This window comes from Mastigoproctus giganteus, chromosome 2 (assembly GCF_048544385.1).
Source record: "Mastigoproctus giganteus isolate SK-2022 chromosome 2, ASM4854438v1, whole genome shotgun sequence".
Lineage (NCBI taxonomy): Eukaryota > Metazoa > Arthropoda > Arachnida > Uropygi > Thelyphonidae > Mastigoproctus > Mastigoproctus giganteus.
In genome coordinates this window covers 130,372,495-130,388,712 of record NC_143576.1, presented here as the reverse complement: position 1 = coordinate 130,388,712, position 16,218 = coordinate 130,372,495, and the positions used below count along the sequence as shown (strand labels likewise).

At 37.2% G+C, this 16,218-nt stretch overlaps 1 protein-coding gene across 2 annotated transcripts in view; it reads right to left on the bottom strand.

The window, feature by feature from the left end:
- Positions 1 to 1,814: 1,814 nt before the first annotated feature.
- Positions 1,815 to 16,218, bottom strand: part of Sec16 (endoplasmic reticulum export factor secretory 16) — a 592,575-nt gene continuing 578,171 nt past the window's right edge. For both annotated transcript variants that reach the window (XM_090389538.1, XM_090389539.1), the window contains exons 33-34: positions 14,646 to 14,740; positions 1,815 to 2,364 (exon numbers count right to left, since the gene is read on the bottom strand). In XM_090389538.1, the coding sequence (XP_090245664.1) occupies positions 2,242 to 2,364; positions 14,646 to 14,740 (218 nt within the window). In that variant the 3' untranslated portion in view covers positions 1,815 to 2,241. The remainder of the gene's footprint in view (positions 2,365 to 14,645; positions 14,741 to 16,218) is intronic.

The window sequence follows — 16,218 nt, the reverse complement described above, 5'->3', positions numbered from 1 at the left end:
AGGAAATTTGCATTATAGGGTAGTTACTACATTTCATGGAGTTTGCCTAAATCATGACCTAGGAAGTAGGAAAACAGTATCATCTAGGGCTAATTTAATTGCATATAGTTCAACAATGTTGAACTATATGCATTCTGTTGGAAGTGATATGGAAATGTCAAAGGTAGGAAAGTGCTGCTTTACATATATTTTAATTGTGTTTTCTGCTTATATTATGAATAAGGTATGTATATATAAATGATATTTTTCCTGTTTTTCCCTAGAACAAAAACTGTATTCTTGGCTGATCTCAACAGCATCTCTCACAATCAGAATAAAAAAAGACCTACCCTTCCTGCACATCATGATAAAAGGATGGGTTCACACTTATTATTAACATCAGTATATCATAAACTGATGTGTGCAGGGCAGTATACCAATTATAAATCATTTCATGCAGGCTCACAAAAACATAGTATCATCCTGGCACTAATGAGCAGCGCATGGTCACATTGCTCCAATTATTCGTATCAAGATAAAGAAATCAGTATGGTAGGCTGATCTCAAGAAACACTGCTACTATCAGGAACAAATCCTATATTACTGGGAGTTACTTTGGACCCAAACTCACACCAACAAGGGCAGATCACATATCATTACAGACACAGAGCTGCTTCACTGGAGTTGGTCACATTACTTTTTACCCAGAAATACCACATATTATAACCCCCCCACTCAAAAAAACACCTATATGACCAATAATAGAGGTGGTGGTTATTTATAATAATCCTTACAGAGATTGCCACATGAACTATATTTGGGAGGCCATTCGTCAACTAGAGGAAAAACTCAAAGATCACCATAACACTAATGAGATAATCGATTTCACCCATTCGGCAATAGCTGTGCCTTCCTGCCAATGTGTCCAAAACAGATTATGCAATTTTTAAATTTGCTACTGGTTAGAATTTATGCACATTGCATCACCAGATTTAAAATTAATTTTTAAAATAATAATGTTTAAAATTAATGGGGACAGAAGTACATGCATACACCCTATTTTTGAACTACTGGTGTTGCACAGAGTGAGCAGATGCCTTTTCCAGAAATAAACTAATGACCTCTTTTGTTCGTTTATAGATTTTGTTACATTAAGATTATACTAAAGTGAAAAACAATTGTTGATTCAAGGTAATAACTTATAGGGGCAAGATGGATATGGAATAAGGAGAGGAATTTTAAAAATAAAATTAATTTTTAAAATAATAATGTTTAAAATTAATGGGGACAGAAGTACATGCATACACCCTATTTTTGAACTACTGGTGTTGCACAGAGTGAGCAGATGCCTTTTCCAGAAATAAACTAATGACCTCTTTTGTTCGTTTATAGATTTTGTTACATTAAGATTATACTAAAGTGAAAAACAATTGTTGATTCAAGGTAATAACTTATAGGGGCAAGATGGATATGGAATAAGGAGAGGAATGCCTGGTGAGTAACCATGATCAATACATACATAGGTTTACCAGTCCCAGTCACCTTTCACTGAAATTCTAAGGAATTAACCATGATGAATAGGTATCTGAGAAAAACTGTGAAGCATTTCCTTTGAAACATAGTATTAAAGTTAGCCGTTTAAGGTGGAGTTAGGTTTATATTGACATTTATAGATACCAATGCAGCAAGATGTTCCTTCATAAAACTGTGATTAGTTTGTAATTTTCATTAAAAGGAATGGAAAAGCATTTAAAACCAACCTTTATTTATTTTTTCTCCCAGTTACTTTTATATTTAACACAGGGAAATTCATCAAAATTAAAGTCTCATTCTATTGAATTTATTTTTTTTTATACAGTTCATTACTGTAGCACAAACATTTTAGGAATGTATATTCGGGTGAACAAACAGCAACCATCACCACCATTCCAAGCACCAGATGATATAGAACTTCGTATTTTGAGCCCAAAGTGATGGTGCACTGTCTTTCTTTTATTACAGAATCCGTATTTCAATATTTAGAACTATGAAGAAACATTTAACATTCACAACCCAATAAAATATAATAAACTATACTTTGAGGCCAGAAAATTTTCCTAGTTTCCATTTCTCCAATTTTTATATATGTACTAGGTATGCTTCTGGCAAGTGGAGACATAAATATACACAGATTATAAGAGGTCACTGGAAAATTAATCATCTCCACTCCTGATCTCTGTTTTTTCCTGTTATTTCAACATTCCTAATTTAATGTCATGTGATTCATGTAGGATAACTTCTACGATTTCGGAGGCCAGATATAGACCTCTGATTATCCAAAGTGGCTCTATTTGTGCTAAATTCAGCAGGATCAAACATCAAAGGCATCTGAGGAATCCTTTGTTGCTATAAAATAAACAAGTACAATGTAAATATATATTTGATACTTTAATTTAAATTGCTATAAAATTTAATAGAGATCTATATACTTATCACTATGAAAATATACCATTATATAGTAATGAAATTTAAAAACACAATCCATCTCGTATATATACACATACATGGAGTTGGCTCTGCATTAGCAACACTTACCTAATACCTTGTAGGGCTACCTTTTTGCCAGAAATACAGCCCATACACCTTGTGATGTATTGCCCAAGGTGTTGCAGGGTGTCCTGTGGTAGTGCTATCCATTTGTTGCACAATATGTCCAGCAATGTCTGCACATTGTCAGGTGGATGGTCATTGCATCAAATGTCCTTTTCCGGTAGGTCCCAAACATGCTTAGTTGGGCTGAGATCGAGTGAGCCAGGCAGCCATGAGAGAACAGAAAATTCATTGTCATGTTGTTGAAACCAGTTAGTAACCTGCCAGGCATGCAGGGCTACTTAGAAGAGCAGGAAATGCATGATCAACATGCAGGCGGCAAATACCGTAAAAAAAAAAAAAAAAAAAAAAAAAATGAAAATCAGCTGCACTACCTCACTTGCCCGAAACCACAAGGGCTAGGAATCAGTTATTACTTTGCTAACCAGAGATGCATCTAAATTGATCTAATAATGCGAGAATCCTTTGATCCTCTCATTTCACATTCTGAAACTGAAGGGAGGAACCCTTCCTGTAATTAACGTTAACCCATGGTGTTCAGAAAATGGAATAAACAATGACCAGGCAGAGTAAAGGCTTACTTCAGTCACTCCAAAGCATGAAGTTTCATTAAATTTATGTTTTTGATCTTAATCTGCCATCTTCACGACAACATTCTACCCTTGTGTATTGGTTATGGTCAACAGGACCTGGACTTGTTCACTGGCCATGAATAATATATTTTATAACCTTTTTATGTATATCTGTTCTGTTTTTGCTTGTGGGGAGAAAATTTATTGCAAAGTTACTTGAAGGATAACTTGGGAAGGAAACAAGAGTGGGAAATTAAACAAAAGAATTTAGCAAATCACAGAGATTTTCATTTCCATTATTGGCAAAGAAAGTTCTGCAGCTGTTATCAAGCATGTACTATTATTCTAAATTTTCAAGTTTCTCAGAGCAAGAAAAACAGTGTCAACCAGCACAATTGCATTTTTTTTCTAACTTGTGATAGAAAGGCTGAAGATTTAAGTAAGTAAATTTATTATTCTACTTTTCATTAGTTTATTTTACATGATGGACCATTCTTAAATTTTGAATGATCCATGATGTCGGCGATCATCAAATTGTCCAGTTTTGATACTAATATATGTTACTCATTGCTGTAGATTTATTTATTTATTTATTTTTTTTATTATTCTTTGTATTTTGTTAAAATTTGAGAGAAAATTTGTAATTTGATTACCCTGTTGTCGGTATTTTATTTTTTCTAATTGAAAATTTGTTCATTTGTTGATTAAAAACCAGATATTAATTCAGCTAAATACAAAGAGGTTAAATTCTTACCTGCATCGCCAAGAGGAGTCTGTTGGCAGGTAAGAATTTAATCTCTTTGTATTGAGCTAATTTAATATCTGATTTTTATTGTTAACAATAATTGAAACTTAGAATTGTTTGTTTTCAATGGTAATTGTAATTATGGCAGTTGTAATTGTAATATTCATAATTTTAATTGTAATATTTATAGTAGTAGAATATCTTAATAAACTATATTATTAATTACACATGGTGTAAGAGTGGTTTTAAATATATTAATAATCTTAAATAGATTATTTGGAATTTTCTATTTTGAATTTTCTATTTTATTTTGAAATAATAATCTTAAATAGATTATATGGAATTTTCTTTAAAATGATGCATGTCCCATTGTAGTTAGTTAACAAATAGTAATTTAATTCTGCAAAATAATGTTGATGTTGCAAGTTGAAAAATGGAATTTTACGTTTATTTTGGAAACAATTTTCTTCTGGGGTCAAAAATGAGAATAGTTTTTCTGGGACCTCCTAGTAAGTAGAAATGAAGTTTACCATATTTCTCTAAGTCAAACGATTTTTAAAATAGAACAGGGAACAGACGGGCAGAAGGACACTTTATGCATGATACAATTTATGCACAGGATAGAATTATTACGTAGTTTTGTTTATCAGTTTCAGTAAAAATTTAATTTTAATTGGTGCCATTGTGTTCATATTACTTTATCATACAAAGTTTTTTTTCAAATACAGATATATACAGTTATACCCAGATATTTATTAACAAATAAAGTACAAATAAAATAAAATATAAGTACAAAAACCAGTAGCTTTCGGAACACGTGTCCCTTTATCAACTGATAAGTTAATATAAAATTTGAATACACTACAAGCAAAGTGTGGCACGTTAATCATGCGTCATTGTTGTAGCACGGACGTGTGCTGCCTTACGCCAGTGATCATCCATCAATAAAACGGTTATCTCTAGGATGGGATACAGACGCATGCCTTTCTGGCGATTTAATGCCTTAGGGTTGTTTATTATGTTTAGTGACTCTAGCCATAGGCGGTGGCGAAAGTGTCACGCGTGGTCCACTATCTCAAAGTCGCGCTTGGGGTCAAGATCGTGGTTGGTAGCCCAAAAATGTTCTGCGAGCACGGACTGGTCAGTTTCGGCAAGCCGGATTGCTCTGTCGTGTTCTGTGAGGCAATCCTGGAGACGTCTCGATGTCTCACCTACGTAGCAACTGTTACAGGCCTTACAGGTGATACGGTACACTACATTGCTGCGTAAGACAGGTGTGACAGGGGTCTTCACACTGGAGACAAGTGAACGTAGGTTCCTACCGGGTAATTGTACACATTTGATGTTGTAACTTCTAAGGATCTTCGAGATACGTCCTGACACTCCTGGATAGTACGGAATGTAGGCGGACGATATGCCAACTTGCTTCGGAGGTCTTGGGTTGAATGTAAGTTCTTCTGCCTGTAACAAGCATCTGTTTAGTACATGGGATGGATAACCGCATCTGGTTAGGTCTGCCTTCACACGGGAGATCTCGTTACGTCTAATTGTGTCGGTGCTGGAATGGCTCCAGGCCCTGGAGAATAGGGTGCGGGCAGTGCTATTGAGATGGCTTGGAGCGTGGCCGGACCCGTAGTTGGTGAATTGACCGCACCACATGGGTTTGCGGTATACTGAGGTCTCTAGACGTGGGCCTACGCGATGCACTAGTACGTCCAGAAACGGGAGCGAACCGTTCACCTCTGATTCTACGGTAAACTTGATGAAATTGGATAGGGAGTTGAGGTGTTCTAGTAGTACCGTTTCAGAACCACGTGGTATTATGGTAAAAATATTGTCGACGTATCTACACCACGTTGTAATAGGTGTAGGTGGGTTCTGGTGTATCTGCTCCTCTAGATCTTCCATGGCGATGTTAGCTACTACGGAACTGACAGGGGCACCCATAGCAGTGCCATGTACTTGTTTGTAGAGTGAGTCTTCAAAGGTGAAGATGCTGCTAGAGAGGCATAGGTTGAGGGCGGTACAGATGTACCGCCCTCAACCTATGCAAATGTGTACAATTACCCGGTAGGAACCTACGTTCACTTGTCTCCAGTGTGAAGACCCCTGTCACACCTGTCTTATGCAGCAATGTAGTGTACCGTATCACCTGTAAGGCCTGTAACAGTTGCTACGTAGGTGAGACATCGAGACATCTCCAGGATCGCCTCACGGAACACAGAGCAATCTGGCTTGCCGAAACTGACCAGTCCGTGCTCGCAGAACATTTTTGGGCTACCAACCATGATCTTGACCCCAAGCACGACTTTGAGATAGTGGACCACGCACGGCACTTTCGCCACCACCTATGGCTAGAGTCACTAAACATAATAAACAACCCTAAGGCATTAAATCGCCAGAAAGACATGCGTCTGCATCCCATCCTAGAGACAACCGTTTTATTGATGGATGATCACTGGCGTAAGGCAGCACACGTCCGTGCTACAACAATGACGCATGATTAAGTGCCACACTTTGCTTGTAGTGTATTCAAATTTTATATTAACTTATCAGTTGATAAAGGGACACGTGTTCCGAAAGCTACTGGTTTTTGTACTTATATTTTATTTTATTTGTACTTTATTTGTTAATAAATATCTGGGTATAACTGTATATATCTGTATTTGAAACTATGGACCCCAGTACTCCAGGCCCATTTGTCACTAAAGTTTTTTTTCCCTTTAAAAATATGATATAAAGGGGCACCAAATACTTGCTGCATGCAGGTGACCAAGGAGTCAGGAATGGTCCTGCAGGCATGTTGTCTTGTTGATATACGCTGGAGTTGTCTGGATACACTGTCATCATGAAAAGTGTAGTAGGTCAACAATAGGAAGACAAGTGTTCCCACTGAGCTGTTGAATTATGGTGATCACAGGGCCCAGGGAATACTATGAAAATGGTCTTTAAACCATAACACCACAGCTTCCAGGCTGCTGAACACCAAGATGCCAGGTATCATGGCTTCACATTACTTTCTCCATATGTGGATACCCCCATCAGCATGATAGAATTTTTAAACAGGATTCATCAGACCAGCAGGCAGATTTCACATTGGTGGTCCAATGTTGGTACTGAAAAAGCCATTGACTTTCACAGCCTATATGAGATGCCACATGGTCCATGTGGATGGGTTATGTGGGAAAAAAAAAAAAAAAAAAAAAATGTCCATGTGGAGAGTTTGTGACCTTGTAACCTTCCTGGCTTAGCTCCCCACACCCAGGATGGGAAGTAGGGGTTGTTGGCATTCCATTGACCTTAGGCTAAGTGGCCAGATGAACAACATAACTCAATGCTACTACACAAACCATACAACACAATCTGACCATTACAGAGTTTGTATTAGGTCGCAAAGTCACGACGCAGAATTGGGGGAACTCCCAGTGCTGCATGACACCTATAGTCCATGTGGATATTGGTCTTGCTTTTCCTATACTGGGTTATACTGGGCCACTGTGCTGCATTGCTGCTGTGTTACAATATGCGACATGTGATGCTCACCATGGACATCAACTATTACGTCGCTGCCTCATGTGCGACCTTTGGCTGGTTGTTCAACTGTAGTTGAGGAAGTCACGGTAGACTCGTGAAACTGCATATTGGGAGTACTTAACCATGTTGCTTGCTGTTGAGATACTGGCACCTGCAGGCGTTGCCCCCAACAATCAGCCCACATTCCAAGTCGGAAAGATCTCAATTCTGACCTATTCTTTCTTGCAGACACTCAAAAAAATTGATTGCCATATGTGTGAACTACAATCTTATATCAGTCATTCCTGACTCTGAGCCTTCACCAGTAAAACAGACTAGTCCATTCCTATAGAAAAGGAAGGAATTGCTAATGCAAAGACAACTCAGTGTGTGCATGTGTGTTCCATTCCAATTTCCATTGCTCTATGGACCAATTACAGTTATTTTTGCACAAGGCTAGACATTGCTACCGATGATGCCTGGCTTATACACCACTGTGCCGACCGGGCTAGCCGGGTGGGTAAAGTTCCTGCCTGGCAACCCAAAGGTTGCAGGCTCGAATCCCGCCTCGGGCTTGGATCAAAGTACTGCAAAAACCTTGGGAGGTGCATTATGGCCACAGAAGCTGATGCGCCAACAACTACCAAAAAAAAAAAAAAAAAAAAACCACTGCTCTCCCAAGACTGTGGAGTTCCACATGTAGTGTGTTCATACAGAACTTGATTGGTTGACATGTTTCAGGGTTGTCTGACAGCACTGTTATATTAATATTCTGTGTACCGTGGTCAGCATGACAGTAGTGGTACCATTATGCTGACCAAGAGTAAGCATAACAGTGGTGGTGGTACGATCATGCTGACTGAAGATAAGCATGACAGTGGTGGTGGTAGTACATCACATTTCAGTTTCAAGATTGGATTGCTGATGGTTGACTCTTAACAATGTGATATCTTAAGAATGTGATAAAAATTAACAATGTGATATCCGACAATAACACCCTCCTCGAAATCAGTCAGGTCAACTGTATGTGCCACGACAAGAATAACTAACGTGTAGTTCGTATGCTTTTTTTACGTATATACTGCTTTTAGTCATTTGTTTATCTTGAAACAATAAAACCAATGTATATAAAATATAGATATGAACAATGATAAAGGAAGAAATTATAACGTAATGTGTGTCTATTATGTTGCACTGATTTTGAAAGAATATTATCACTGCACAGCAAGTGAAAGGTCACTTGCTGAAACTAATTTGTCTCTTTTGCATCTAATGCATTAAAAGAGTGATAATTTGTAAAATAAAATAAAATTAAATGAAAAACCACTAAAGAAGTATATCAACTTTCAAAACATTTTGTTTGTTTGTTATTTGGTTTTTAGGAGCATTAGCAACTAAGGCCATATTGCTCTGGGGCTATGCGGTGGTCATTGCCTGACCTTTCCGTATCCTCCGTATTTGGTGGTCACGGGCTCGAACTCTGGTCTAATCAAGAAGCGTGTGCTACACACTGCTGCTCCTGCTCACCTGGCTACGGAGGCACCTCAAGACATTTATTTCTCTGGCCAGTTACTTAATCTACATGTTCTAGCCACAAAAAGATGAAGCTGTTTCTGTCTATAAGCCTTTCTATATAATATCAGTGTAGATACAACATAGTTTACCCATAAATTAAACTATGTGAAGGCATCGTTTTTAATTGTATCTCAATATTGTGGCTACCTTCACAACCAGATACCAGGTATTGCACTACTTCGAATAAGTAACACTTCTCTAGTAGAGAAGACTACTGTTATTTATTCTCAGTGGATACCACCACCCAGACGGTCACCATTTCAAAGCTATTGACCTATCATCGGTAGGTGGGCTGGTACCCTGATAATGCAAACATTCCATCGGTGACTGTCTGGGGAGGGGGGGGGTATCCACTGAGAATAAATAACAGTAGCCTTCTCTAACTACAGAAGCGTTACTTATTTGAAGTAGTGCAATATCTGGTATCTCGTAAAGGTAGCCACAATATGAGATACAATTAAAAACGATGCCTTCACAGTACGTGCATAGTTTAATTTATGGGTAAACATATGGGTTCTTTATAACTTGTGCTTTTGTTTGGAGGTGTATAATATGGAGGCTACTGCAATTCAGGAACTTGCTGTAATGAATATAACTACAGTTTCTAGGTCTGTTCTTAAAGGAGATGTGCAAAAGGAGATGTGCAAATTACTGGAGATGTGCAAATGTATCCCCAATTCACAAAGGGGGATCGAAGGGTGACACGAGTAATTACAGACCAGTTAGTTTAAAAGAAAGTCCAGAAAGTCTTAAAGGGATGGTCTAATTGGGTATTTGAGAGCTGACTGGATGTCACTCCTCTATGTGCATTGCTGTCAGCAATTGTTTATTTTCAGTATATTGAGTAGTTCCTTACTGATACAATTACACATCAGGTATAAGATATATATCTGGTTTTAGGTTTAACGTATGAGAGTTATCTGATGGTGTGTAATAGTATAATATAGCGATTATTTTGCACGAAACATGGGACTATGTAAGATTCACTATTGAACGGGTCAGTGCCTTTGCATGTTTTGTTCGTAGTGAACGGTCCAAGTCAATAATTGGCATCATTTTAATTGTATCTCATATCGTGAATACCTTCACAAGTGGCTGAGGTATTGCATGCTTTGAATTAGTAATGCTTCACCAGTGGAGAAGACTAATGTTACTTATTCTCGGCAGATACCACCACCCAGATCTCTCATATTGTGGACTTATACCTAATTAAGAAATATTGTTCAAGGTTTAGGCCTAATTGGTTGTCAAATGAACTAATGAGACTCGTAACAGAGAAGAAAAATGCATGGGATGCATATAAATTATCAAGCGACTCAGAAGCCTATGGCAGATATAAGTTAATCTGTAATCAGGTCACAAAGGAGGTTCGGCAGGTGAAGGCAGATTACGAGAAATCCTTGGCAAAAGATGCTAAGAAAAACAGCAAGGATTTCTTTACTTATATAAACTCTAAAAGGAAGGGGATGAATCTGATTGGTCCACTTGACATCGATGGTTCGACTGTTGATGATCCTGCTCAGATAGCAAACAAACTGAATGAGTATTTTGCATCTACATTCACACGTGAGGAATTATTAAGAAATTATTCTGAAAATGGCAGGTTATCAAATTGTAGCAGGATACTTAATGATTTTGTAATAACTGAGAGCAAAGTGGAAGAGAAACTGTTGAAGTTAAACGTAAGAAAAGCACCTGGGGTGGATGGGATCTATCCAGTTATATTAAAGGAGGTGGCAAAGCAACTAAGCAAACCCTTAGCCATAATTATGAGAGCATCCTTGGACTCAGGGGAGGTTCCCACGGACTGGAGGTGTGCAAATGTATCCCCAATTCACAAAGGGGGATCGAAGGGTGACACGAGTAATTACAGACCAGTTAGTTTAACTTCTGTTCCGGGTAAAATAATGGAGTCGCTGGTTAAAGATGCATTGCAGGATCATCTAGACAAGACTGCAGCAATAATTCAGACACAGCATGGGTTTGTTAAGGGAAAGTCTTGTCTGACAAATTTGATAGGATATTATGATGTGGTTACAAAGGAACTGGATGCAAAAAATAATTTTGATATCATATATTTGGATTTCAGGAAAGCTTTTGACACTGTTGCGCATGGAAGACTATTGTACAAATTGGAGCAGAATGGTATTAAGGGTAAGTTGCTACAATGGATAAAAGGATGGTTAAGTGCGAGAAGACAGAGGGTGGTAATCAATGGGTGTTGCTCTTCTTGGACTAATGTTATTAGTGGAGTCCCACAGGGTTCGGTGTTGGGTCCACTGTTGTTTTGTATATTTATCAATAATATTGATGAAGGTATATCAGGCTTAATGTCGAAGTTTGCAGATGATACAAAGGTTGGCAGGGTTGTTAATGACAGTAATGGCAGTGTGCTAATGCAACAGGATCTAGATAATTTGGGCAGATGGGCTAAGAAGTGGCAACTGAAGTTTAACCTTGACAAATGCAAAGTACTGCATATGGGTAGAAGTAACCCCAAAGAAACGTACCAATTGTGTGGTACTACACTTAAGGTGGTAGAAAATGAAAAAGACCTGGGAGTAATTGTGCAGGCAGATATGAAGTTTTCTGAGCAATGCAGACAGGCTGCCAGGGCAGGTCATGGAGTTTTGTAAATGATATATAGGAATTTTGCTAGCAGGGAAAAGGAGGTGATTATCCCTCTGTATAAGGCAATGGTCAGGCCACGCCTTGAGTACTGCGTACAGGTCTGGAGGCCTCATTTTAGGAAGGATGTAGATTTACTTGAGTGTGTTACAGAGAAGGGCAACAAGATTGGTGAGGGGAATGAAGGGATCCTCTTATCAAGAGAGGCTTAAGTTCTGCAAATTGCAGTGGCTGGAGACTAGGCACCTGTGCGGTGATCTGATTGAGGTGTATAAGGCCTTGAATGGGTTCAGCACGCTGAATTCTGATGGGATCCTTCCACTTGTTCAGATTACGAACCTAAGGGGGCATAAATTCAAATTAAGAAAGGACAGATGTAGAATAGATGTGCGGAAATTTGCCTTTAGCCAGCGGGTGGTTAATTGCTGGAACAAACTTCTATCTGTCGTTGTGGAAGTTGAAAGGTGGAATAAATTTAAGGAGGAACTGGACAGGCATTTGGAGGGAATGGTGTGATTTTTTTTTTTTTTTTTTTTGGCTGATGCTGCATAAGCTCATACATTTGCTTTCTTGCATCACATGCCACTACTACTACTACTACTACCACTACTATACTTCACAACTGGGTTGTCACTATTGCAACACCAGGGTACCTGTCCACTCACTGATGAGAAACCAATCAGCTTTGAAACAGTACCATATGGGTGGAGCTATCCACCCAGAATAAGTAACATTAGGCCTTCTCCATTGGTGAAGCATTACTTATTCAAAGCAGTGCAATACCCTGGCCACTTGTTGTGAAGGTATTCACGATATGAGATACAATTAAAACAATGCCAATTATCGGCTTGGACAGTTCACTACGAGCAAAACATGGTGCAAAGGCACTGACCCGTTCATTAGTGAATCTTACATAGTCCCATGCTTCATGCAAAATAATCGCATTCATAGACTCCATAATTATTCAGAATATTGTACTATTATAGTAATTGTAAGTGAGATCTTTTTAAAGAGAATTTATCACTGCTCTTTTTTTTTTTGAATACTTCTGTTATTTAATTATTTATTTATTTGGTCTTAGTTGTGATTCAGACGATTTACAAAGTGTTGACTGTTACAATCTGTTTTGAATTTTTATTTTTTAGCAAAAGTTTGTCAACCACCAGTGTCTGTATCATCTGTTGCACGAAGTTCCAGCATTGTTTCAACTTCTTACTCTTTTTCATCAATAGTCAGTAGTTTTCTGTCTACAGGTTTGGTGGACTTTGAATTGCTTGTTGGTGTTGAGTTTTCAGCATCTGGTGAAATAATGATGGGTATGTTATTTTCTCGGTAAACTTTTGGTTTTGTTTATGAGAGGAGTGGCAGTGGCTGCCCAGTCTGCTGTTGAAATGTTGCGAGGGAATGATATGCCACTTTGCATTTCAGTTGCTTTTGATCTCTGTACTGCTGTTGCTGTATATGTGTTCATTGTTGAGGGTAAATGTATCTGCTTTTTAGGTTCTTAGTATGTAATCTTATGTTCAGTTTTATATTTCTGAATTTGCTTCTCTCTTTTCCATATACTGCTGTCTAGAAAAAGCATGGTGCCTTATTTGTAGTTTGTGAATTGTGGCTATTGCATTCATTATTAGAATATATTGCATTTGTTAGAATGTTCTTCTGAGCCACAAGTGAAACAAACAGCTAACCCTCTACGTACTGTTTGAGAATAGATTTGACACTTGAAGCGTCTTATAGGATTGGGGGATGTATAGCTTTTCCTGGCTTCACTGATGTTAAGAGTCGGTGGTAAAAGTAAGTATTATAGTGCAGGTCGAAGTCAGTTTTCCATCTTTTTTAATAAAGATTCTTTTGGCTCGTATGACATTTTGGTTTTGTGATTTTTGTACATTTTCTTCCTCAAAGCTAGTTTTAGGAGGTACCATTTTGCATTGACCCCTTTTGCTGTATTTAAAGTCACGTGGAGTGAATTTAATAGGAATCTGACCAAACGCTCTAGTTTCTAGAAGTAGCATTGACTGTCAGTAATTTGTCATTCTATAGTAGGTCACCTGATTTCAAATGGCAGGCCATTTTTGGTGGATCAGCTGTATTTTTTAGACATCTCTGCATTAGAAATGCAGAAAGTTTACTAACAGATTAATCCATCAAACAGTAGAAAATCAGGAAGAGTGATGAGAGCGTTTGGTTCGCATCTTTTTTGTCTCTTGGCAATAGATGGATTAAAATCACCTTACTGCTGATGCCATTCAGTTTGGTCTGTAGATCCAAGTAAAACGTGGTTTGTCAAATCCATTGTTGCTTTTTTCTGCCCTAAAAAGATTACTTTTTTCCTTTCAGGTTTCTAGCTCTGCTAAGGGGAGGCAGGAGCGGTGCCACCTAGTGACCAAACAGCTGGTGAAGTTAGTAGGCTAATAAACAAAAAGGAAATACAAGAATGTGGTTTTCCTTCCTATAAATCAATAAAGTAATTTTATTTACTGAGGAGTTAGAATGTATTGCAAGCATGTATAGATATATACACTCAGATATTCAAATAGAACAAAAGCATATATACACAATATAAGATCAGTAATTTATTGCTTTTGAATGCTTGTATCATTAAAGCCTTGGAACTCTGGGATTTGTCACATGTTAAAATTAAGAGTCCCAGTGGGTAAAATATTTACATCACTTCATACTGATATATGCTTCCTGACTGTTGCTTCGCAATCTAGTTTGCGACATATCTTCTCCTTGGAAACATGGAGGAGATCCCATTATGTTATTGTTCCATGAGCAATAACATAATGACACACACACACACACACACTATTTAGGATAAGATGTTTCCACAGTCAAATCCCTTGAATAAACTATTTGAAAGAATTTGGGAAGAATGTATCATGTGTATTAACAAAAATAGAAACAAAAAATGTTTTGAGAGCAATTTTTTTGGATACCACTAAAGAGGAAAAATTTTGGAGCCAAAATGTGTATTTATGCTGATTCACAGTTAATTATAAATTAAATGTCATCTATAAATAAAACTGACTGTTTACCTCTACATTTCCAGACTCTCCATCAGTGTGAGGTATATTAAGAGAGGGCTGTCCTGAAGCTATAATATCATTTGGTGCTTCTTCCTGATCTGGAACTAAAATAAAATAATTCTTCTTGGTAACATATATTAATCTGTAATAACAAAAAAAAAAAAAAACAAAAAGAGAAAGTTTTCTTCTGTCAGGTTATCCAAGTTTTCTCTGGGGTTTGCCAATAATGATGGCATCTGAAGTTCATGGAAGAATACATGCTCACACAGCAAAAAAAAAAAAACATATATAAATAAATAAATCAATAAAAAGTGAATCATCAGAATAGATATGTAGAATCATTTCATCCCCTCCACAGTTTTATTCAGCTTTTTTGCCCTATCTGACCTGTGCATGCAGTTAAAAATTCAACATAACTGAAGTATTTCCTTTAAAGCCAATATTTAATTAGTGAAAAGAAAAAAAGTAGGGTCATATATCAAATTCTAATACATAATTACATTGTAAGTTTGTGTTCTTAGTAGAAGATAAATGTCCCCCATTTTAAAATAGTTTCATATAACATTTTATTAAAATTCCAACATGTGGCATAGTTTCTGATTCTAAATTAATTTCATGGTGTGGAAAAGAATGTTTATTATTCACACCAAGGTTACTCTTCAGGCATCTTGAATCTATCACTGAGGTTTGTTATGAACATTATTCCAGTGACAATAGCTAAATCTGCCACTTAAGTCTAATGCTGATGTAGATAATATTCAGCTACCACATACAGCTCAACTATGGAAATTGAGTTTCTTTTTTCAGAAATTTCTATTCATCCTGCATCAGTCCAGCCATTAAATTAATAGAACTAAATTTCAGTTTTATTCATAATATTGTAATATTATAGTACAGTAAACCCCCGCTATTCGCAGTCGCTGATTTAATATAAAATGAAATCTAAAACAATGTGAATTTTAAAGCACTGTGAACATTTTCCGCCATAAAAAACATAGGCATGGCTAAAATTATCTTTCTTGGTCAAAACAGCGCTCAGCGGGTGGGGGGAGAGGGGTGACAAAATCGCGAGTGTGGATGTTTCTCGCTAATTCTTGTTCAGTATGTGTTATGCGCTTGTCATGGAAGGTTTCGTCGTTTACTTTTAATTTATATGCTTATTAATTGAATGAATTTATCAATTTATAAATTGATATGCTTACAAAAGTGATAAAACTACCGTTTTGCAGTGTAAAATAGACTTTTTTCGAGTGTGTTAACAGAAGAAAGTGACTTTATTGTGGACAAGTTCTTTCTAACCCGTACAAAAATATGGCTAAGAATAACAAGGGAAATGTGAAAAGATCAAAGAAGGGATGACATTAGCGAATAAAACTGAGTTATTAAACAAAATTTCTAATGGTGAAAGTGTTTCCTCAGTGGCAAAACATTATAAAATCAATGAGTCAACGGTATGATCAATCAAAAAATCTGCCGTAGTGTCTGTGAAAACGTGCTAATTGCTTCAAAAATGTGGATAGAAGACCGAACTCAAAATAAAATTCCGTTAAGTTCACTCATCATTCGTGAAAAGGCAAAACTC